Consider the following 25,010-nt stretch of genomic DNA (forward strand, 5'->3'; position numbering starts at 1 on the left):
CGTCGTGTCCGATGATTTAATTTCTTCAAACAGCACACACACTGCTGGTTCTTGATAGCAAAGCACCTCAGAGATGTGTGAAGTGCAATGAATAGGTCATTATATCACCGTTAACGAACTTAGTTGCCAAGGTGGGTAATGGATAGCTAATGGTGCTGCACAGGTAAAAGATGGTGGCGCTGCGAAGGAGATTGTTTTTGCATATTTTAATCTCGGAGAGGCCTTGGGACTTCAAATGCATGACGTGATTCTCGAGCAGGTGCTTCATAAAAGCTCTTTGTCTGTCAAACAGCCTGCTTGAACACAAAAGGACACAAAGGGAAGTGGAAAATGGTTTAGTCCCTTCTGATAAACAACGAGTAGTCCACAATGCTCATGCTTTTGGTTTGTGATTACACAGAATGGTAAATGGATTGTATTTGTATGACTCCTTCTTAAGCCTAGGCGCCTAGCCAAAGATAGACGCGCCACGCCGCCATTTTGAATAGAAGCCATCAGAGGTAATAAGAGTGGCTACATGGGGAACGCCACGCCGCGTGCCAGAAGCACCGCGGTGCTGAGGATAGGCGCCAGTTCTACCTCAAGCGCCGCGGCTGTTTACAACATTATGGGGTACTTTACGGCACAAACCCAACCTCAGTTTTGATAACTTTGAAGTACTATTGATCTTAAAACATTTAAAACTAACCCTAACCCTTTACTAAAAGCTAACAAAGAGAATACTTACCCATTTTTAACGAATTAGTCTCACAAAACATAACAGCAAGTATAAACAAGTCACTTCCCACTTCCTGTTCTCAAGTCCCGCGTGATGTTGTGACCATCGCGCGACTTTCCAAGAAGTTCTCAGTGGTGCGGCGCGTCCTGTGTAACCACCTGGCTTCTCAAAACTGCGGGCGCAACGCGGCGCATCTGCCTCCGGCGTGCCCCAGGCTTTAGGGTTCTACAACCCCCCAAGGCGCTTCACAGCACAATTAGTCATTCACCCATTCACACACATATTCACACGCTGGTGGGGATGAGCTACGATGTAGCTACAGCTGCCCTGGGGAGCGCCGACACGCACAGGCGCCACCGGTCCCTCCGACTAACACCAGCAGGCAAGGTGGGTGAAGCGTTTTGGCCAAGGACACAACGGCAGGATTCTCTGGTGGGAGAAACCTTCCGATTACTGGAAAACCCACTCTACCTCTTGAGCTACTGCTGTTGTGCCCTTGGGCTAGACACCTAACCCTAATAATGAAGAGACACAAACTATGTTTTTGTCTGTGAAGCCCTTTGTGACGTGTCTGTGAAAAGTGCCGCATAAATAAACCTCGTCTTCTTAGACCTGGCTCTGGGTGTCTGAAATCTGTTCAGGGTCCAATGAACTCTCCGTACAACCAAGCCGTTCTGAGGTAAAACACCCTGCTCAGTGTCTCAGTCACTGGTCACGGGTCTTCCAACAAGATGACTTAAAACACCCAAGAAACCGGGCTAGCCTGAACTTTCCTTCTTGGAGACATGATCAAAATCATATTGGGCATCTGGAGCAGAAACATGTGGAGGAGAAACCCTTCAGACCTGAAACAGCAGCGTGGGTCAGCATACCTGTCGACAGGTGCCGATTTAGACTAGTTGCATTTCTGTTAATGTTTAAGTATTCTTATGTTGTCTGATTCCAGTTATGTCAGTGACATTTTTGGGGATTTTAATCTTTAATAGAACAACACCAACTATTAAAAGTCCCAATCACACGTTTTCATACCAGCTGTGGAAACTTCCATCCTCATGATGATGCAGTTACCTGTTTGGTGTGGCTGCTGAGTCTGTTAACACGTGTGCATGGATATCTTTTTTTCAGCTTCCTCTCTCTGCAGACGTTTTGGCTTGCTCATACTGACAGCTTGTGGAAATGCACATTGTAATAAAGCAATTTCCTGTATGCAAATATCCTGTTTACACGTTCTTTCTCCAGTCATTGTCACTTGACAGATTGCTTGAAAATGAGGAAAGCAGCTATACAATGAAAAATGACTTCAGAATTACAACTAATCTTAGCTGAAATGAAAGCGAGGGAGCGCGAGATCCTGAATTTTTTGTTTGCTTTCCTGTGACCACACACATGCACCCACATAGCAAGCAGACCAAGGACAGCAATAACAACAGCTCTATAGCAGCTTGCTGATGGAAGAGGTGACGGAGAAACTCCATCCTTGATGCAATAAGAAAGAATGATAGAAACCAGAGGAATAAGGTAATAGGTGAGGGAACAAGGAGGATGCATAAGTGAGGGTAAGGGAGGAGAGGGCGAGAAAATGGGTACGGCAGATTTAACAGAGTTATTGAAAGCGTGTTTGCTGCAGAAGACAGAATGATCTCCAGCCTCCGTGTGTGGCTTTCGGTGTTGCTGCAAGATCTACGCGACTGTCTTCCCCTGGCAGCAAGGATGATGAGATGTGCTGAAAGTGCTCGAGCACACCTGCAGAGCTAATTCACAGCCTCTGATTCACTACTGCCATTGTGCACAGGCTAAATGCAAGTCTTTCCCACTACGGGGCTGTGCATTACCCACATGGTGCAATCATACCAATCAGCATTTCTTTCTTTATCCTATACCTTTCCCGTACTGCTGAAAACACATTTGCATAGTGAAGCCCGGCTGGATTCAACTCTACTTTCACAGGGTGGCTAATTTTATCTTTCAGTTCTTTTTCTTTTACTGAATAACTCAGAAGAGCTTTAGTTTTCATAGCGAATGTGGTAAATGCTTTGATCTTGTGCACGAGGTGGAAGATTAGAACAGGTGTAGGTGAGAGTGCTGTAAGGTGTCTGCCTCACTCCCGACATTGATCCTGAGTGGAAAGTCACGCTTGCTTTTCCTCTCCAGCCCACACATGCTAACGGAGCAGTGATAAGGGTTGCTCTGTCCCCCAGGGGTCAAAGGACAAACGACTGCTTAGACACTTGGAAAGAAGAGTCCATTAGCATTAAGCTAAACATGTTCCAGGGTGTAGAAGTTGTCACTGTCTGAATTTAGCAGCTTGCTGCATCGCTGTAAACTATTATTTTTATGGAATTAACAGAAAAACCCTTAAAGCTACCCTGATTGCTCCTTGTGATGCATGTCCACACACACACACACGCACGCACGCACGCACGCACACACACACACACACACACACACACACACACACACACACACACACACACACACACACACACACACACACACACCAGAGTCTGTCCCCAGTTATGGGTAGATATGGAGCATTTATCCGGTGACTAGACTTTTAAATGGCGAGAGAGATAACTGGAGAACAACAGCTCCAGATTCTCATCTCAAAACACTAATATGAAGAGACGGGCGCTGGGTGCACGAGGGCAGGCAGGCATAATTAAGGTCTCTCCTCAGAATGTAATCTTCCAGGCAAGAGCCTGGGTGGAGGGGCGGGGGGATGACGGGAGAGCAGGGAGAACAAAGCACTCTCCATCTGGGAACAGCGAGATGAAGGCCTGTGAGTCGGTATTCCGTTGGGGAGGTGAAGAGGGAAAAGGGAGGTAAATGGGAGGTAATGCTAGGCTGGTGAAGCCAGCCAGCCTCTTTCAGCTCCCCAGCTATTCGGCTCAGTCCTCTGTGGAGCCCCCATCAGAGCTGGTGACTGCTCCTGGTCTCAGAGAAAAGATGATGGCATGAAAGGGAGGAGGGAATTGAGAGAGGGACAGAGAGGAGAGTGGGTGTAGAAGATAATGGATGTTTGTTTATTTCACACAGAATTGAAGAGAAGTAGTCAGGGATGAAATGTAGCTACACGCACACACACACACACACACACACACACACACACACACACACACACACACACACACACACACACACACACACACACACACACACACACACATTCCTGAATGTTGTCAGTGTGTTCAGGAGACATTTGAGTCATTATTACAGTAAATTAAATCTGACATTAAAGCCTCATCAGAATTTTAAAAAGCACCCCAAAGATCAGCTCGCAGATACAAGAATTCAAATCACATTAAAGCCTTTTGCAGAGAAGCTGACACTCGATTTTACAACTGCCAGCATAAATTCTCACTGCATTCCTTGTGTTTACATTTGAAATTGTCACCCAATCCCGGCAGGTTCTCACACTGCTTTGAAAAATTGGAAATAACTCAGAGTGAATATTAGTCGAGCTCAAACGGACAGAAACAAGTTTGCTGGAATCCCATGATATAAAAATGTCACAGCTGCCATCTCGAGCATCGATAAATGGTTCAGCTCAAAGCAAAACAACAAAAATAAGACAGTTAACAGTGCTTAGGTTAGTTCACATGAAGAAAAGAGTCGTACCTTGGAAAATGGCAGCCATTTTTTTCTTGTAGATGGTGAAATCAGTCTCGAGGAAGACACAGAAAATTACCCGTGTGATCTGCAAAGGAATAAAACTGAAATTCAGACACAATGCAAAAAATGTCTTATTTACCCACAGTGAAAATATCGGTAACACTTTAGTTTAGGGAACACAAATTATTATTAATGGTTAATTTGTGTTCCCTAAACTCAAGTGTTACCAAAATATCTTCAAGTGCGTAAAACACTTATTTGTGATGCAGAAGATTTCAATAAATGCCATTTAAGATACTGCTGAATGTCATAAAAATAACCCAAACAACACACTTTTCGGTTTTAGTGTAAGAGTTCAGACCCACAGAAATAGTAAAAAGGTATTCATAATCACTGGAGACCTTTTAACCCTCCCACTGTCCTAATGAGTGACCCCGTGAGGAAAGTTGACCATTGAGCAGGATTGATGTTTACCCCTTGAGGTTCATGTGACAGGGGTGAGGTGGTGCTCACTCCTGCCACATGGACCCAAGAGATAAACCATGAAATCCTACTCAATGGCCAACTTTCCTCACGGGGTCACTCCCATTAGGACAGTGGGAGGGTTAACTGATATATAATTATCAGTCTGATCAGATCAGACTGCCATCCTCTTTGATAACAGCTTTGATGGCAAAAGTCTGTTGTTTAATTCTGCAGAAACGTTTTGTAAATATTTTGCATTGAATCTGCATGTCTACAATGCTATACTCACCATATATATATATATATATATATATATATATATATATATATGTACTGTAAATCTGAAGAGTCTTGGAAATATGGAGCCAAAGCTGCGCCCGCATAAATAAGGAACGCCGCTAAAACCCGGAAGACCTTGACCGGCCGGAGTTGCGCAATAATTAATAAAACGGTTGGGGTCATTTCTCTGCAGGTGATAAATCATTTTTCGTTTGCAAGATGTACGCTGCGCTGAGTAAAAGAGCGTAACTGACCCTCTCACTCCGCTTCAAGCACCTTATATTATTCTATTTCTCTGTGTAGCGTGAGGAAGTATGGCTTTTTCTGTGCCAAAGGTTGTATTTGCCCGGCTGGGTCGAAGCTGGGCCACCAGCAACTTTCACCCACAGATAAAGACCTGAGCCGCCAGCGAGTCTACACAATCCCACAACAACCGAACATCTGGTCTCCAGAAGAAGGAGTTCTCACACGATCTAGTCATAATAATAAAGAGTCTTAAACTTCCTTTTCTTCATTATTAATGCTAAATAATCAATTGATCACTTTGCTCATTATAAATGTATTTTAATCAAATGAATTATTATTATGCTTTGGGTAATCATAATGAACTATAATGAATCAATACTTAATTAAATAATGTTTTGAAGATGTTAGTGATGACCTTCACACTCGCTCACACAGGTCTGGATTCACAGTAACTCCAAAACACATTTGCTCTGACACACAAGTTCGCTTTGGGAAGAGAAGTGGTTTTGGTAAGTTAGTCAGTTCGAGTTGGACAACGAGAGAGAGCGGACGTGCTGAACAAACGCTAACGGGGAACTGAGCCAACGGCTCTTTTCTTCCCCCCACGCTATTTCTATCAAGCCAGACAGGATAGCTGAAATGCAACCAGCTAACGTAGACTCGTCCAGAGTCTTTGATTTCTGAGTTAATTTAAACTTGAGAAAGCGCATCTGCTAAACGCTTCAGCAACGTGTACCGAGGTCAACTCTGGACTGGACCGTCAGCAAACCTTCGTCTTCTCTGCCAGCCAAGGTGTCACCTGGAGAAACATCCTCCTGTGAGGTCCGGATCTAAAAGAGGGTCGTAAGGTCGGTGAGGCAGAACACAATAGATAGCGTTCTGATGCAGTTTTTCTAATAAGAACTAAGTTTAATTCAAACCATCACTTTTCACTCAGATTCACCTTTTCTCTCCCTGAAGCAATCTCATACACATGCATGCACGCATTCATAATTCCATCATCCTCAATCTTAGCGTAAATACAGTAAGATTGTTATTCACGCTGGCGGTAACGACACCCGGTTACGCCAATCGGAGGTCACTAAAATTAATGTTGCTTCGGTGTGTAAGTTTGCCAAAACAATGTCGGACTCCGTAATTTTCTCTGGCCCCCTGCCCGATCGGACCAGTGACGACATGTTTAGCCGCATGCTGTCCTTCAACCGCTGGCTGTCTAGGTGGTGTCCTGAAAACAACGTGGGCTACATTGATAATTGGAAAACTTTTTGGGGAAAACCTGGTCTGATGCGGAGAGACGGCATCCATGCCTCTTTGGATGGAGCAGCTCTTCTTTCTAGGAACATGGCCAGTTTTATTAGTCCTCCATGACTACCCAGGGTCCAGACCAGGAAGCAGAGTCGTAGTTTAACCCACCCCTCTGCAGCTTCTGTACTGTTACCCACCCACTACCCCATAGAGACAGTGTCATGCCCACGGCCAAAACCACACAGATTAAATATCAGGCTTAATAAAGCAAATCACGGAAATCTCATAAATATTAGAACAAATTCAACTGAGCAGAAAACTAGAAAAATTAAATGTGGGTTGTTGAACATTAGATCCATTTTTTCTAAGACTTTGTTAGTTAATGACTTGATTTGTGATAATCAGATCTCTTTGCTCTCTCTCACAGAATCCTGGCTGCAGCAAGAGGACTATGTTAGCTTAAACGAGTCGACTCCTTCAAATTATTTAAATCATCATATTGTTCGAAGTACAGGGCGAGGAGGAGGAGTGGCAACCATTTTTCATTCGGACTTATTAATCAGTCCCTTACAGATTAATAGTTACAGTTCGTTTGAACATCTTATTCTTAGTTTTCCTAATCCAGATTGCAAAACTGTAAAACCACTCTTGTTTGTAGTTTTGTATCGTCCACCAGGCCATTACTCTGAGTTTTTGGATCAGATCTCTGATTTTTTATCTGATTTGGTGCTAAATACTGATAAGGTCATTGTAGTGGGGGAATTCAACATTCATGTGGACATTGAAAATGATAGCCTCAATGTAGCCTTTAGTAATATCTTAGACTCATTTGGTTTTACTCAAAGACTACATAGCTCCACCCACTCCTGCCATCATACATTGGACCTTGTTCTGACTTATGGCATTGAGTGTGAGGAAATAACAATCTTTCCACATAATCCAGTCCTCTCGGACCACTTTCTGATAACCTTTGAGTTTTTTATAACTGAGTTCTCGAGACACGAAAGTAAATTTCACTATAGTCGGTCTCTATCTGACAACGCAGTTGCATCTTTTAAATCAACTGTTCCATCTTTACTGTCCTCAGCATCTCAGAGGCATGTAGCAGAGGGCAATATTTTCAGTTCTAGCCCCTCACAAATTGATGCCTTAGTTCATCATGTGAATTCCTCTTTACGTGTGGCATTAGATGATGTTGCCCCTTTAAAAAAGAAGGTAATTAGGGACAGGAAGTCGGCTCCCTGGTTTAACTCTCATCTACGAGCCTTAAAACAAAACTCTAGGAAATTGGAGAGAACATGGCGCTCTACGCACCATGAGGAGGCCTACCTATCCTGGGAAAATAGTCTTGTGCTTCATAAAAATAAGCTTCAACAAACTAGAACTGCTTATTTTTCAGCATTAATTGAGGAGAATAAGCATAATCCAAAATTTCTTTTCAGTACAGTTGCTAAACTTACACAGAATCGTAGCTCTGAGCCATCTATTCCCTTAGCCCTCAGCAGCAATGACTTCATGGGATTTTTTTTACAAGTAAAATTAATTCTATTAGAAACAAAATCTTTAGCATCCTCCCTAATGCGATTTCTTCTTCCTCAGTAAGTGAGGCAGCTTCAGAGGTGACTGTAGAACCTCATCTGTGCTTGAACCGTTTTGATCCAGTTGAGCTTTCGGAGTTATCAAAAATATTAGCTTCATCTAAACCTTCAACTTGCATTTTGGATCCAATCCCAACCAAATTATTTAAAGATGCAATTCCTTTGGTTACTGCCCCCATTCTAGATATAATCAATCTATCCTTAGTAAATGGGTATGTACCACAAGATTTTAAGGTGGCTGTAATCAAACCTTCACTTAAGAAGCCTGCTCTGGATCCAGATGACCCAATGAATTATAGACCAATATCTAACCTTCCATTTTTATCCAAAGTCCTGGAGAAAATAGTGGCCATCCAAGTATGTCAGCATTTAAACACTAATGCTCTGTTAGAGGAATTTCAGTCTGGTTTTAGAGAGTGTCACAGCACTGAAACTGCATTAGTGAGAGTTACAAATGATATTCTCATGGCCTCAGATAAGAATCTTGTGTCTGTTCTAGTCTTGTTAGATCTCAGTGCTGCCTTTGACACAGTTGATCACAATGTTCTTTTAGAAAGACTTGAACATGTTGTAGGGATCAAAGGAACAGCGTTATGCTGGTTTAAATCCTACCTGTCTGACAGATTTCATTTTGTAAATGTACATGAAAAATCTTCTTCATACTCCAGGGTTACTTGCGGAGTACCACAGGGTTCAGTGCTTGGACCAATTCTTTTTACTATATATATGCTCCCAATTGGTAAAATCATTAGACAGCATGGGATAAACTTCCACTGTCATGCTGACGATACCCAGTTATATTTATCCATTAACCCTGACGAACCTAATCGGTTGGGTAGATTACAGGCTTGTCTTGAGGACATAAAAAATTGGATGACTCTTAACTTCTTGCTTTTAAATCAAGACAAGACGGAAGTTCTCATCTTTGGACCAGAAATCCAGAAAAGGAAATTGCTTAGCCAATCGCCTGACCTTAATGGCATTACATTAATCTCCGAGAACAAAGCAAGGAACCTTGGTATTATCTTTGACCAGGACATGTCATTCAAATCCCAGGTTTCACAAGTTTGTCGGATTTCCTTTTTCCACCTTCGGAATATTGCTAAGATTAGAAGCATACTTTTCAGGAGTGATGCTGAAAAACTAGTTCATGCATTTATTACATCAAGACTGGATTACTGTAATTCATTACTGTCAGGAAGTCCACAGAATGTAGTTAAAAGTCTTCAGCTTGTCCAAAATGCTGCAGCTAGAGTTCTGATGAGAATTAAAAAGAGAGATCATATCTCTCCTGTCTTAGCTTCCCTACATTGGCTACCTGTTAAATTCAGAATAGATTTTAAGATCCTTCTTCTCACATATAAAGCTCTTAATAATCAAGCTCCATCATACATCAGTGATCTGATTGTTCCATATGCTCTTAACCGAGCACTTCGCTCTCAGACTGCAGGTCTACTGGTGGTTCCCAGAATATCTAAAATTAGGATGGGAGGCAGATCTTTTAGTTATCAGGCTCCTCTCCTGTGGAACCAGCTCCCAGCTTTAGTCCGTGAGGCAGACACTTTGTCTACTTTTAAGAATAGGCTTAAAACATTTTTATTTGATAGGGCCTATAGTTAAAATCTGATGTTAGCCTAAATCTGGACAAGTGGGGGAGTAGAGGGAGGTGGAGTGTACAGGCGGTAAAGACGGCTCTCCATTGCCCTGCCTCCAACATGCCTACATCTAAATAGGATAGATTATCCAGAGTTAACTCTGTAGTTATGCTGCTATAGGCTTAGACTGCTGGAGGACACACTGACCACTTTTCACACTCTACTGCTTTCTTCTACAATCTGCTCTTTAACTGTATTATTTCCTGCTATTTCAGCTGTTAACTTTGTTTTCTCTCTAAGTGTTTTTCTCCCCAGAAGAAGCTACAACGATGTTCTGCTCAGCTGTGGTGGCCTCATGGAGGGGGCCATCGACTAGCACACTGCTGCTAACCACTTAAACATTCTCTCTCTCCTGATAATAACTTTTTGTTTCCTTGACATCGGATGTGCTACTACTAGTTTACCTATTTAATTATAGATCCACTAGGATAAATACAATAAAGTTTATCTTTCACCAAATACAATATTTACTAAGACATCACAATATAACTATAGACACATTACTTGTCTGTGTGTGTGTGTGTGTGTGTGTGTGTGTGTGTGTGTGTGTGTGTGTGTGTGTGTGTGTGTGTGTGTGTGTGTGTGTGTGTGTGTCTTTGTCTGCTTGCTCTGTCTTCTCGATCCCCAGTGAGTCGTGGAGGATGGCTGCTTATACTGAGCCAGGATTCTCTGGAGGTTTCTTCCTGTTAAAAGGGAGTTTTCCTCTCCACTGTCGCTTTATGCTTGCTTAGTATGAGAATTGCTGTATAGTCACTGACACTAGTCAGTGACTTGATGCAATTTGCTGGGTTCCTTATATAGGAAACATTATTTCTGATCAGCTTAATGAACTGTGAATTGGAATGTTTATTATGTGAAGTGCCTTGAGACGACTCTTGTCGTGATTTGGCGCTTTATAAATAAACTTGAATTGAATTGAATTAACTGGATATTGTATTATTTTTAAATACATCGGCACTGGCGTTACAGGGCAATGTGATATAAAAACCCTCCTCTTGCCTGAGATCCATTTTTTATTTATTGTCTCTCTTTTTAAACGTCATGTAGGTCTGAGGCTTTAATCTAACAGGAAAATTTTTGGGGCCAGCCGAGCCACCTAACAAAAACTTGTCGCTCTCCTCGGAATGTCCGGCGTTTTAAAACTTTTTCAACGTGGAAGGATCTCTCGGTCGATAGGTTTACTTTCTGCAACCCGGCTTCATAAAATTACCCTTCAATATTTTCCCCATCAAAATTTTTGAGTTTATAAACCGGTGGCGAGCGATGAAGACACTCGTCCACCGTGAACAGCTCGTGTGTAAAACTCTGCTCATATTTTTTTTATCAAAAACACCTCTGAGTTTGGAAATTCTCAAACCCCCCCCCCCCCCCTAAACTTAATTTTCTTTGCAGGCTTCAGTGAGGCGGCTCCATAAAGGTTGCGAAACACCTGCCTTTGATTTTCCATGTTTACTTCAGCGGGGGACATTTTGATGGAAGAGTGGTAGCTATGGTTATAACCTCGTACTAAATCCTGGATCACATCTATGTAGCGACGGGTGTTTTTGGCTGTGTAATATCTCCACATTCTGTCTTTTAGGGTCCTGTTAAATCTCTCCACAACGCTGGCCTTTACGCTGCTGGCTGTGGCAAAGTGCACAATGCCGTGTTTCTTCATGAGGGCTTCAAATTTCTTATTAAAAAATTCTTTACCAGCATCCGTCTGCAGTTTTTTAGGGATACCACTGTCTTTCAAAACTGAAGCAAAAGCTTCTGTAACATCTTTCCCCGATTTGTTTTTCAGGACTCGTACATAGGCTTTCTTTCAAAAATACATCTATGACAGTTAATAGGTAATTCAAACTGTTGTTTAATTTTGACAAGGCCTGCATGTCGCATAAGTCAGCTTGAAACTGCTTAAGTGACCCTGAGACAAAAACCCTATTTCTCGGAAAATGAACTCTTGCTTGTTTGTGGAGTGAGTAAGCATCCAGTTCTGAGAGAAAATCACGAGCCTTATCCGATGAAACTTTCTCCCCAATCTCTCGTTGTAAACCGGTTCTAAACCTTTCCACACCTCCGTAACTACCCTGATGCTTTGGTGAAAAATACATCTTTTTCATTACCTCCTCCATCTCTGACGGATGCTTGAAAAAAATGCTACATATTCATTCTCATTATTTTTTTCATAAATTGTACACGTGTGACAATAAAGCTAGTCAGATATAAGGAATAAAATCTAATCGTACTGTAAAAAACAGCCGTACAATCTAGTCAGATATAAGGAATAAAATCTATTCACACCGTAAAAAACAACCGTGCGGTCTAATCAAATATAAAATTTAATCACACTGTAAAAAATAACTGTGCGGTCCAGTCAAATGTAAAATCTAATCGCACTGTAACAAACAGCCGTGAGGCCTGGTCAAATATAATGAATAAAATCTAATGGTTAACTACTAGAAATGTTAATAATAATAAAAAACAAGTTGCAGAAGAGACAGCATACCCCCCACAGTTCACTCCACCACCGCAGCCAGTGCATCCCGGTCAGCTTTGGTCAGGCGATCGTACACCGGAAAAATGTCTTTGTGAATGGGCATCACAGACCTGAATCCTTGCAGCTGCATCACAGCCATGGTGAACAGGATCTCAGCGTTCAGCTGGAAGCCATGCAGAGTGAGAAAACTTTGAAGAGCCGGAATCAGCTTAGGTGTTAAAACTCTGCTGATAATGTCAGAAAAGTGAAAATCGTAAAATAATTCATTTTCAGCTACGTTAGGACATTCGTGTTGCAGCTGACTGGGGTGATCGGTCTTGCAACTGTGACAGATTGTAGGTAGGAGAGCTTTGATCGCCATGTTGACCAAGTGAAGAAGCCCCATCTTCACTCGGTCCACCGTGTCTTCTGAAAACACAGTCAGGCAGACGTAGAGGCTGCTCACCGGTGCTCTGGATGTCGAGGGTCTGCTGCTGCTGCTGATGCACACCATCCTCCCGAGCATGTTGAGGCAAAACCGGTGGCGGGTCAGGAATTGATGTCTCTGAAGGATGCGGAGTATCAGGACTCGCTGGAGTCTCGTCGATCCAGGGTCTGAATGGCACGTTAGCAGAGACACTCTCCGAAACCTCCATGATTGTGAGGAGCCGTGGGAAGTTATCCTCCGGAAAGCATGATGGCGGTGGGCCGCGGACTGCCGTTTTTATCTCGGTGGTGATGTAGCGGCACCCAGCTCGGTTGCGGGGAAAAGCTGTCCGAGGTCCGTAGTTCATCAAGGGTTGACTGAGTGTAGAAACCCATCGTGCTGATGCGCTGGATGGTTTCTAGCTGAAAGCTCTTTATAATTAGTGATGGGTCGGGGGCGTGGTTTGATGATGCGACCGCCACTCCTCCTCCTCCTGAGGCGGGGCTTAGAATTCCAGCTTTTTTCGCACTGTCAGAATGTCTTTCCAGCAGCGGCTGGTATGAAAAAGTGAAGTGATACTATCCGCCACTTCATCTATTTTCTCACGCCAGGCCTCGAAAGGTACAACCTGTAAAAGGCGGTAAATACCGCATTCAGCATGCACGTTTTCCAGCACAAAAAAGAGCTCTGATCCTCTCTCCTGGACCGAGGCCTTGAAAATCCACTGCCCATCCGCATCCTCCAGCCCCTCCCATGAAGCGCTGAAAGCTATCCCGGCGTTCTGGATTTCATCCAACGATGGAAGAGCTTGCGGCCTGTTGCGTTTTACAGCCGGACGAGGTCTCTCATGATCATCTTTGTACACCCTGCATGGAACTGCGAGGCTGAGCACTGCCCAGTCATTGTAGGAGAGAACCGCTGAATGAGATAAATATGGCTTGAGAGGGTCGTCCTCAGCCACATCATGGATTAGACACAGCTCCTTAGTGTCATGGCTGAACTGGTACCCAAAACTACCGGTATAGCCATAAGGTTCCAGCGGCCATATTTGCTCCGAGGACTCTTTACCGCCAAAAGGATGAAGCTGAACTCTACACATGTAGAATGTAGATTTGCGGGGAGCCCCACCCCCTGCAGGAAGCTGATGGATCACTATGGATTTTTCACAGAGCAAGGTCTTTGATAGCGGTGATGGCGTGTTCACTCTCTCGTCTTTCACCTCCTTCTCTCGGGGAGAGGTTGATGCATCGGTTGTAGACACTTCATTCATCTCCTCTTGCTTCACCATTTTCTTAGAGGTATTTCTTCAGCCTTTCACCATTCTGATACGTTCTCAGTCTGTCCGCTAAAATGGATGTGAGCTTTTAAAGAGGCAAGCAAAGTTGGAGGGAGGGATGTGGGTTATTACGTATGAAAGGGAGGGGCTGTGGGAACCGTGGGGTGCGGTATCCTTACACAAAAGAGTTATCAATCCTAACTTGACGTAAAGTGGTGCAGATTGAATACATCAAAGCAGATCATCAATACACATCTTGACAAAAGGGGACTACAATCAATAACTTCATGCATCATTACACAACAGTCATCAATTCATTTCTTGGCATATAGGGTCATTAAAGGTCATATCACAGAAGGTCATAAAACAATACACCTGCCAAGTTTGACGTAAGGTAGTTTGGGGGGGAAAGGGCATAAAGGTCAAAGAACAATAGACCTGTCAAAAAGTTTGACGAAAGGTGGTTCCTTATATCTCATATATATATATATATATATATATATATATATATATATATATATATATATATATATATATGTGTGTGTGTATATATATCTCCAGTGACTAGACTAGAGACAACTGGAGAACAACAGTTCCAGACAGAAACTTTAACTACTGTTGTTGCAGAATTTATTTTGCATCTAGGATTGTCTTTTAAATCTGCAGAAATCACCCAAAATGTTGCTCATAAATTAGTTTTTGATGAAGAACAGCAAAGACGACCAAAAGATGCTGCTAAAGTAAAAAGACAACACTATTGTAAAATCCCCCTAAACAGCGAGTTCAGAATTACAACAGACTGTATACCTACGGCATTATTTTATTCATCTACCTTGACTTACACTTTGTTTTTTTACAGGGAAAGCAAAAATCACTTGCATGTTTAATTGTTTCTCCATTAAAGCACAGACCATCAGAGTTGCTCCGGCATGAACTGAAAGCGTAAATTATCAACAAATATGTACCCTCATTAACCAACTGATGTACATTTACATTATATGTTAAAGTCGAAAAATAAAACACTGATGCAAAATTAAGCTACCACACACACACACACACACACACACACACACACACACACACACACACACACATCCTGATAATGGGGCTAAAAGGAGTCGTACGGTGAGGTCTTGCAAGACTGCAGAAAAAGAGGTCATCTCTTTCACTTTCACTCATCTTCTCTGCATGTGCAGGCATCAGTCACTGATATGCATTAAACACCAGGGCAGCAGATAATCACTTAACTGAAATATGGCAATTTTACACAAAAGCCATAGCAGCAGCTATGTGTCAGCCTTCATGCAGGATAGTGATATTCTGAGGAAAGAAAAGGAGCTAACAATCCCATCACCTAACCTTCCCAGACTCTCGGGTCCAATTCAAAGTGGCGCCCTTCTGCCGCTCAAACAGACATACAGAAAATCTATTAATAGTTTATGATCAGGGCTTTGGAGTAAATGTTAGGAGCTGCATTCATGACAGTAACATTTTATTTTGCTGCATGTCTCAAGGGGGAGGATTTGTTCATAATATGTAGACTCACTCTCCCAACCCTTCAACCTCGATAGAGAATGAAAGAAAGGGCTTAAGTCTATTTTGAAGGCTCAGGCTCGCTGACAACCAGAAAAAAGAGATAATGCTCAAGATGGAGCACACCACTGGGTGCTGAAGGCCACAGGACAGCAGCTCACCAGGAATTTCCATCAGACTCTCGTGGCTCTTCATTCTCAAACTGACTGTGAAACAGGATGAATCGTGAAGTTTGTTTAGCATCACAAAGAAAGGCCAGGGTGAGTATTTCCCAGCACACATCCCATTGATGATAGCTACATTTTCCCTGTTTCTTCCTTGTTTTGCTGGAGTGATATTTTGCGTTAGGACTGGAAAGTAAAACTTTAAAGTATCCGTGTCATGTATATGTTCTGTTTCTCTCCATCCTCTGGTCCCTACATGCGGCATGCTGAATTGCCCTGCATTCTGCTCAAGGCTCAGGCAAGTCCTTTCATTCTGCAGATCAGAAATACACTGCATGGATTTTGACATATTTCAAAAAGAGCCGAATGGCAAAGAAAACAGAAACGTGGGCGTTGAACATTGACATTCTCATTGTGTCCAAACAAACACAGTCGGCTGAGAAACTCGGAGTCTAAAATGAATCAGACAGAACAGAAAAGGTGATCTCTGTCCGTTTCTTTTTTTTTTTTTTGAAGTATAACGCAGTAGTCAAAATTTAAAAAAGAAGCATAAAAAGGTTTTAAGTTGCCCAGAGATAGCTCTTTTCTCCCCCCGTCTAATCACCATTTAGAAGTCATAAGAGAACAATTTTACAGGTGTGGACCACTCCTTTAATCAATACATTTGCAGTGGTCCCTAGTAGGAATGAATTCCTTGCAATTTGTTCCTCTGGGGGGCGCGGGGGGGAACTAGCAGTGACCCACATCACAGCTGAGCTTCAGACGGCAGGCTGTGGAGTCTTATTTCCTGATATTTGGACATCTCACCCCAGATTGGATAACAGCAACGCAACTCCCGCTGATTTGCAACGTTGATGTTTTATTTTCACAAATAACAAGCCTGGAGGAGTTCTGCCATATGGTGGAGTTGCTAATGCTAATGGTCAGCTTGCACTAGCTTAGACGATCTCTGCTGGACGCTAACCCAACAATAGCCTTCCCCGTCGTGAGTCAAGATGGGTGAGTCCATGAATGTTAGTGACAGAGTGACGTAGATCTGTCAGGATTTTCAAATCCTAGAGTTTCACTTTATATTTTCCACCAGAAGCTAATGCTTGGAATTGCATCCACCTATAATCTGATCTTCGCCCAATCAGATTCTTGCTCCTGTGACCTTGCCCCTAGAACCGCCAATGCTTTAAAGAGGTGTATAAAAAAATAATAGTTTTTAGGAGTTTGTAATCAGTATCAGTAAAACCAAAGCACAAAGCTATCCCCCTGGTTAGTTGGAGTGAAAGTAAACATGATTAAAACGAGAAATGCAAACCAGAAAGCCGATCCAATCATTTCATTTTTGGACTTCAGAGCAGAGGTCCAATATTTGGGTCCAAGGCTACAAGGTGTTTGTGTGTCGAGTGTGATCCCTGCAGTCTCCAAGGTTGAACAAGTTAATGGAAGACTAATTAGAAAGCTTGGATCCCTGCATGCCAGCCTGTCCAGTCATTACTCATCCCTGATTGGAGGGGCTTTGTTGAGCGCTCAGCACAAAATGATGAGAACCCTTGGCTGTAAATAAAAGAGAGATTGTTGTATCGACAAATATGTACTCCGCACCATCAGGTAGAGGACCGGTTGTTCTTCGAGAGGAACTTGGTGATTCCGCCAAGTAAAAAAGTCAGTATGTATTTAAAAGTTTAGCATGCACATCACGAGAAAACAACAAAGATACATACTCCTTAAACCAAACTTCACCCCCGATGAGAAAATAGGAAAACTTGAGACGTACCTGAGCCAGGATGCTCATTTTTAACTGTGCGATCAATGCACACAAACTAATGTCACCCAAACGGTGAAACTATTGTTCAATTGACTGCTGTGCTGTGAAATATTTATAGAAAGGGCTAATTAGAGTGATAAAGCCTTGGGTGTAACGTGCGCATTTGCAGGAAAATGACATCCGACGGAACCAAACCTGAGCGAGAACTCGGCCAGCTTGTGTTTACGTGCAACATAAAACAACATGAGGTGTCAAAGAGCTCACGTTGCTAGCTCTATGAAAAATAGGTATGTGATCTTTAATTTGTGCGTGCTCATCATTCTGGCTCAAGGCTCACCAGGTGCCTCAGACTCCTATGGCTGCCTAACAGATGAGCTGTCATTGCTGGCCACCCATGCCCATAATTACATCGGGGGCAGACGCAGCACAGTCAGTGCACACACTCGACACACACACCCCTTCTTTTGCTACTTGCATGTCCTTCTTGATTCTGTCACAAACAATAATGGGGACATGTTGCCCTAGCATGTCTGCCCCAGCTGGAGCCCGAACCCAGGAGAGATCCCCGTCTATGTGCTGTTTGGACTTGTTATCGAGGAGCGGCGGGTTGTGAACAGTGCAGATAGACAACAAGATCAGAATACTGAAATAATCCCTTCATTCATTCTATCTGCTTGTTGTTTCAGCTGTAGCGAATAAACATAGTACGTATAGTACAGAGTCAACAATCTCCTCCAGCGGCTGGGAGAATAAACTCAACATGATGCTACTTTTATGATTTACTCATCTCAAACATGAAACGTGCGTGTTGTGTCTATGATCATACACTGACAGGCTATAGCATTGTTCCAGATGGATTGGATAATTTCAGCAAATTATTCCTGGGCCAGAAATATCTTCATCCCAAAACCACAGCCTCCTCGCTGCATCATCAAAGCCATAATCAGCGGGCACTCGTCTCCTTTGTTGTCTGCAGCGCTGAATTGGATGGAGGGTTCAATCTGTGGCAGGTGGACCATATCCAGGCTTTATTACTGATGTAATTACACCCAGCTGCGTCCCGCTCACCGCTGGTAAGCGTACAGAGCTCGCAGCTTGAAAAAGGGAAAAACCCAACTCGGGTCGGTAGTCGGTGGCGTGGAAACACTCAGCCACACATTCTCAGATCGTTCACGGCCACAGCAGCACACTCCTCCATTTCTCCTTTTTCTTAATGTCCCACTGCTTAAAATTCGCTAGCCGCTGTGACATCCCTCGTGTCATCTGCTTTTACAGAGGGTAAAGATTAGACCGGCGGCGGCGCTGACAGCAGCAGCGAGGCACTGGCACCTGGTTCTCAGGTGAAGCTGAGAGCAGTCGCTTCATTTGACTTTGACTGACCTCTCAGCTGAGAGAGCTCCAGCTCCACCTGCAGCAAGCTGGGGAATTATCATTTCAAAGAAGTGCCCAGAAAAGGTTATCCCTTTGAACAAAACGCCTCCATCCATACATCAAAGGACGGGCTTGACACTGCTCTTTGAGAAGGAACTGTTACGACCGCAGGCCCGAGGAAAACTGATGAACTGAAGCTCTTCCTTCCCCAAAGCCAGCCAACATTAACCCCCCCACCACATCACCATGAAGACATGAGCAATAGATTCAGCTTAACGCAAACTACAGATGTTGATAAATGCGTATGCGCAGTGCGACTAAATAAAAGTGATAACATTCTGGTGAGCTGCCTGGTTATTCCATCCCAGAGAGCGTACGCGGTGCAGAGCGTAGAACGCTTTGACAGGAAAATGCTGTGTAGTAAGATTTGTAAAATATCATAAGATAATGTATCAGCAATTTATATGTTAATCCAACAAATGCTGCGTGAGACTCAAATATCGAGCATGTTACAGCTGAACAAATAGATCAAACTGTACTGTTTGGGTCTCACTGCTGCACGGGACAGGGAAACTGGAGTACAGCGTGCTGGAGGCGTCTTAGTGCATTAACTCCCTGTTGTTTTATTTATTTATTTTTTACAAAATTGTTCTTCCCAACTGAAAGAGACAGCGTTTGACTTTCACAAGCGTTGACACGCGTCTGCCAACTCCAGCTGCCAACAGCAGAAGGGTTGTGTCTGATATGAAACCCAAAAATAAGAGAAAGTGGAGGTGGACTGGAGGGAAGCGTCCATCAGAGCTTCCAGGTTCACAGCTTCAGAACTGAACTCTGGCATGAGCTGAAAACTCAGAACAGAAATAATCAGACAAAAGTAATGATAGAAGACAAAGTGACGATGTGTATTTTCGCTGGTTATAGGGGGCAGCGCATACCTAGATCATTGCAAGCAGGCAGTATAGCTGTGTTGGAGTAAGACCTTACCAACGGATGCCCATTAGGGTCAAAAATCCTTGGGAGTGCAACCTCCAGCAAAATAACAAGAACATCAGACTCCCTTTCATCCCTGGCAACAAGCAAAGATGTAAATGTGTAAAACAACGTTTATGAATGCCGAACGTTTTGTAACCACTTGTAAAAAATCAGTAAATGCATTTTGTCCTCACGGGCTCCCGTAGAAGGGAACGTGGCATCTAATGTAGCCTCGCCCAGAGACTTAGACCCGATTTTTATGGTTATATGTTACAAAGACACCAATATTTTTCAACAACTGGGCAACATTTAATTTGTTTTCAACAATATCTTGATGGATATTTCCAGAGATTAATGGTTAAGCATACACATTGTCTCTTTAAGGCCTAAAGCAAATAGTGTTATATATGCTTCCAATTGGTAAAATCATTAGACAGCATGGGATAAACTTCCACTGTTATGCTGACGATACTAAGTTATATCTATCCATTAACACTGATGAACCTAATCGGTTAGCTAGATTGCAGACTTGTCTTGAAGACTCAAAGACAAGCCTCAAAACGTTTTGCTTTTAAATCAAGACAAGACGGAAGTTCTCGTCTTTGGACCTGAAATTCTGAAAAGGAAATGGCTTAGTCAATCACCTGACCTGAATGGCCTTAAATTAATCTCCAAGAACAAAGTAAGGAACCTTGGCATTATCTTCGACCAGGACATGTCATTCAAATCTGATGTTAGCCCAGATCAGGACAAGTGGGGGAGTAGAGGGAGGTGGAGTGTACAGTCGATAAAGACGACTCTCCCTTGTCCTGCCTAGGGCTGTCATGGTAACCGCAAAAATGAAATATCGCAATATGAAGAAACCCACCGCGCTGCATCATGGGCCACCGCGATGACTGAACTTGATTCAACTCAATGATGCATGTTGAGAAGGATGGCTGCACTGGTATCAAAACGAAACGTTACTTCGCTCCTTTGGGAGCAATTTGGTTTTCAGTACGTCAGCTGCTGCGCAGCCAGAGTCCTTGGCCGAGACGGAGCTGCCACCAGCGGCAAAAAAATAATAATAAACGCTCGGAGACCTGCTGAAGTCCCGGACAAGCACTGCTTCTGCAACCGTCCCGAAGAGAGTTTGAGCCGAGCTGGAGCTCACTTGCTACCTGCAGGAGGAATGCATCCACCCTAAAGAACCCCCCTGACATGGTGGAGCAACAACCGGGAGAGATTCCCTTTGCTCGCCAGTCGCACGCAGGTACGTGTGCGTTAGTGCAACGAGCGCACCATCCGAGAGGGTTTTCAGTGTTGCTGCAAATGTTGCCACCCCTCTCAGATCCTCTCTCAAACCGTATATGGTTAACATGCTGGTTTTCCTTGTGGGTGTAACGTGAGGAAATATGGGTTTTCTGTCACAATGGTGGTGTTGGACGCAGCTGGGTCATAGCTGGGTCGCTGAGAACTTTCACCCACAGATTAAGACCTGAACGCCAGCGAGTCTGGGAGGAAACCATAACATCTGCCACCTGCAGTCTACCAGAAGATGTGTTTACATGAGTTGTACCCAGACCAAGTCAAAACATAAAGTTTAAACTTCTTTTTCGTGATTTTAATGTTAAAATAACCATTATCATTTTGCTCATTATAAATGTGTTTAATCAAATGAATGACTAGTATGCTTTGGGGTAATTATAATGGATTAATGAATCCACACTTAAGTAGATAATGTTGAATGTGTGGTACTGACCTTCACACTCAAGCACACAAACATTCACACACACCCACACACATCTGCCCACAGTAAACTCCAGACACATTTGATGACGCACATGTTTTGCTTTGAGAAGAGAGGTTTTTGGTAAGTTTTCAGTCTTTTGATTCAGTTCGTGTTGGACAACGAGAGAGAACAGACCTGAAAACCGAAAGGGGGGGCAGAGCCTGTTGGCTCGTTCTTCCCCCCTTTCACGCTGTTTCTGCCAAGCCAGGCAGAATAGCTGAAAGACGACTTCTAACGAAGACTCATTACCGAGTCTTTTGATTTCTGAGTGAATTAACTTAAGAAAGCGCATCGATAAAACGCTCTACCATCCACGTGTACCGAGGGCAACTCTGGACCGGTTCCGTTCGACACCTACGTCTCCTGTCAGCCGCCGGTGTCATCTGGATGAACCACAACATCCTCCACGGCCCGGATCCGAAAGAGGGTCCACAAGAGTTCGGTGAGACAGAGCACGGTTTTAGCGTTTGATGCAGTTCTCTGATAAGACCTAAGTTTATCCAAACCATCACTTCACTCAGACACCTGTTTCTTCTTGAAGCAAAATCAGACTCACACACGCATTCATGTCACAACATTCTCAATCTTCATAAATTCACCAGAAGGTCTATTTGAGCAAGAACAGCATATAAACTGTTAAAAGATTGTCCCACAAAGTTGCCAATGTGATTGTTATTTCCGGTTTGTCAATTTTCAAAATCATTAGTTTAACTTGAAGAATTAAAACTTTTAATCCTTCAAACTTGTTTCCTCATTGAACTGAAACACAGACACTCAGATATTATCGGCAGTTTATGGATGAAAACAACCTTTGAGTCTTCTGAACAATATAAAATTTGGTTATTGATTTATTAAAATTAATATTCCGAATTAATACGTAGCATGGTTTCTCTTTAATAAAAGAGCATAAATCCATAACGCTACATTTAATGGCGAGCGTATCCAGTCTTCTATATCTGCGATATGTCTGCTTTCTTACATCTAAAAGTTACAAACAACGCTTTTCTCTGTGTTTCACTTTGATGTCTTATTTTGAAATTAACCGGAAATTGTTCCGCTGAAGTCACTCTTCCGGGAGGCGTCCTGGTGGAAACTTGACCGGGAAGATCTCCGATCTCAAATTGACCGCAAATTACAGACCTAACTTTGATTTATCCCATCTTCGCCTTCGGAGCGAACGTGTGAGTTGTGCTTTTGACTCAATTCTGTCCATTTTGACGCGCCGCCGCGTCTCTAGTCTAACCTCAGGTCGGAAAGCTACGTTTCCGCTCTGACCATTGCTGGGTGAGCTACCGTGAGCAGCTTATCCTCAGTTCCTAAAATTATCACTAAATTCTCTGAACCTCAGAACCGAGACTAAATTCTCGGACACCTTTCGTCTCAGTGTGTTGACACTGTGGGCGAGCTATTGTGGAAAATATCTCCATTGCATGGGCGACTTATAGAAACCGAATCTGAACGGAATGCTCGGTGACTCCTACCGTAGCTTGATTGCTAGGTAAACGTCGTAAAGCGAAGCATGGCCGTCACGCGTTACTGCATTCAGATTGCGTGCGCTTTTTAGACGGAATGCTCGGTGACTCCTACCGTATCTTGATTGCTAGGTAAACGTCGTAAAGCGAAGCATGGCCGTCCCGCGTTACTGCATTCAGATTGCGTGCGTTTTTTAAAGTCCCGTTAGATTGTCAAACCATTTCTGACACAGTCAGTCTGTGTCCTCACAAAACCCGCATTGGCGGTGGTTCTTGTAAATCGCTACGGTGTGTAGAATCTACATTTTGCTACGTTTGTCCGTCTGATAGCATCTCGGCAGCGTAGGGTTTATTATTTTTTTTATTATTTTATTTTGGACCGGTGATCGGGTCGGCTTTCACAGCCTCCATCGCTCGGATCCATGCCTTTTTCTTCCATCTTGTGAAGTTGTGTGTATTCATTTCTCTATCAACAATTCCTTGTTTTACCCTGTGTCATAAAGTTAAGTAGGCTATGGACAGTCCTTGTTTGTGTGAGACATATTAAGGAATCTGCCCGGAGTTTTACGTCGGCTCAGAAGGTAAAAACGCGAGTTGCTCTGAACTTAATGGGAGATGGACGAGACACGACAAAATCTTTCTTGCACTGTTACACCTGGTGTAAGGTTCTCTGACGTTCTGCTTCCAGAACATGCCAAGACGCAGGAGACTGTTCACCGGCCGAGCATCGCTGGTCCCTCCGCCCGCCCGAACGGGCCCGTTTTAGGCGGGTGCCGCCGGTCGGGAGCAGTGGGGACTAGTGGCTGCGGTTCGGTGCCAGCTGCTCGGGGTCGGAGGTGGTTCTGGTCTGCAATTCATGACGTGAATTCATGCAACATGCTGTTTACAGTCATAACGCTTTTTCTTTACTTTTATTTCTTCCAGGGGGTCAAAAACCCACCATCAATATCAAGGTTTGAAATAAACAACACTTTCTCTGCTGCTTTTAAGCTGAATAAATCTCTTGAGCCTATGGTTGACCTCTCTGACAAACAGGTTGTGCTTAACCCTTTGTTTCCTAATGCTTCTCCTCTGTCATCCATGTTAAAGGCTGAACATCTCTCCAGCATGGGTGTGAAATCTTCAGGCTGTGACCCACCGCTTCAGTCAGAGGTCTGTTTTACTCGTCAGTCCGCCTCATGCACAAACCAGCTTCTTTATCGGGGCGTGATGGAAAAGTCAGCCGCCGTGAAACACTTGTGGTCTCCGGACGGAGCTACCATGCCATTTAAGGGGTTTGTGCCCGGACATCTTGACCTTTATGTGAATGACCTTGTCACTTTTCAGTTTGTGACCTCTGCTAATACGGTGGCCAATTCCTTTCTCCTTTCACAGGGGTGTGACTTAGTCTCGGGCCTCTGTGCTCTCTTTCCTGTGATTTCTCTTACAGGTGACCACGACGACACAGAAAACCCTGCGGTTTCCAGCAGTCCTGTGGTCAGTGGCGATATTAAAGGTGGCTCGGTGGTTGCTGCGCACACCTCTCTCACGGGCTCGGGAAGGCAACCCGGCCCGGGAGGTGTAGGTGCGTGCAGTGATGCTATGCTCGGGGCCCCTCCTGACAAAGGGGGGGTGCTGAGTGGCTCTGAGTTTTCCGTTGCGGACTTCAACCGGTTCGGGGGAACGCCTCCTCCGAGCGGGCGGGTCATTGCAGAAATCGACACTGACCTTCCACCAATTCGGCTGACAACATTGACCTCCGACCCGGAGTTAGGTGCTGCACCTTCTACGGGGCGGAGTTCTAGTCAGTCTGTAAATACTCTGGTTAAACCGGGTTTTTCTGATTCAGTGTGGGAACCTCCATCATTCTTGGGTATAAAGTATTCTTGGCTTCAGTTTTCAGGACAGACCATGTTCCTAAAGCTAGTGTCATGTCTGTATCTGATTCTAAACATAGCTAGGTTTGCTTTGACACCCGTGACACAACCATCCTTGGATCACTCCTTTTCAGAA

The 25,010-nt window shown here is 43.7% G+C and overlaps 1 protein-coding gene across 5 annotated transcripts in view; it reads right to left on the reverse strand.

Moving 5' to 3' along the window:
• The window catches only part of macrod2 (mono-ADP ribosylhydrolase 2), a 652,663-nt gene that overhangs the window by 50,310 nt on the left and 577,343 nt on the right, over nt 1-25,010 (reverse strand). For all 5 annotated transcript variants that reach the window (XM_070542125.1, XM_070542124.1, XM_070542123.1 and 2 more), the window contains one exon: nt 4,337-4,415. In XM_070542125.1, the coding sequence (XP_070398226.1) occupies nt 4,337-4,415 (79 nt within the window). The remainder of the gene's footprint in view (nt 1-4,336; nt 4,416-25,010) is intronic.

This window comes from Nothobranchius furzeri, chromosome 12, assembly GCF_043380555.1.
Source record: "Nothobranchius furzeri strain GRZ-AD chromosome 12, NfurGRZ-RIMD1, whole genome shotgun sequence".
NCBI lineage: Eukaryota > Metazoa > Chordata > Actinopteri > Cyprinodontiformes > Nothobranchiidae > Nothobranchius > Nothobranchius furzeri.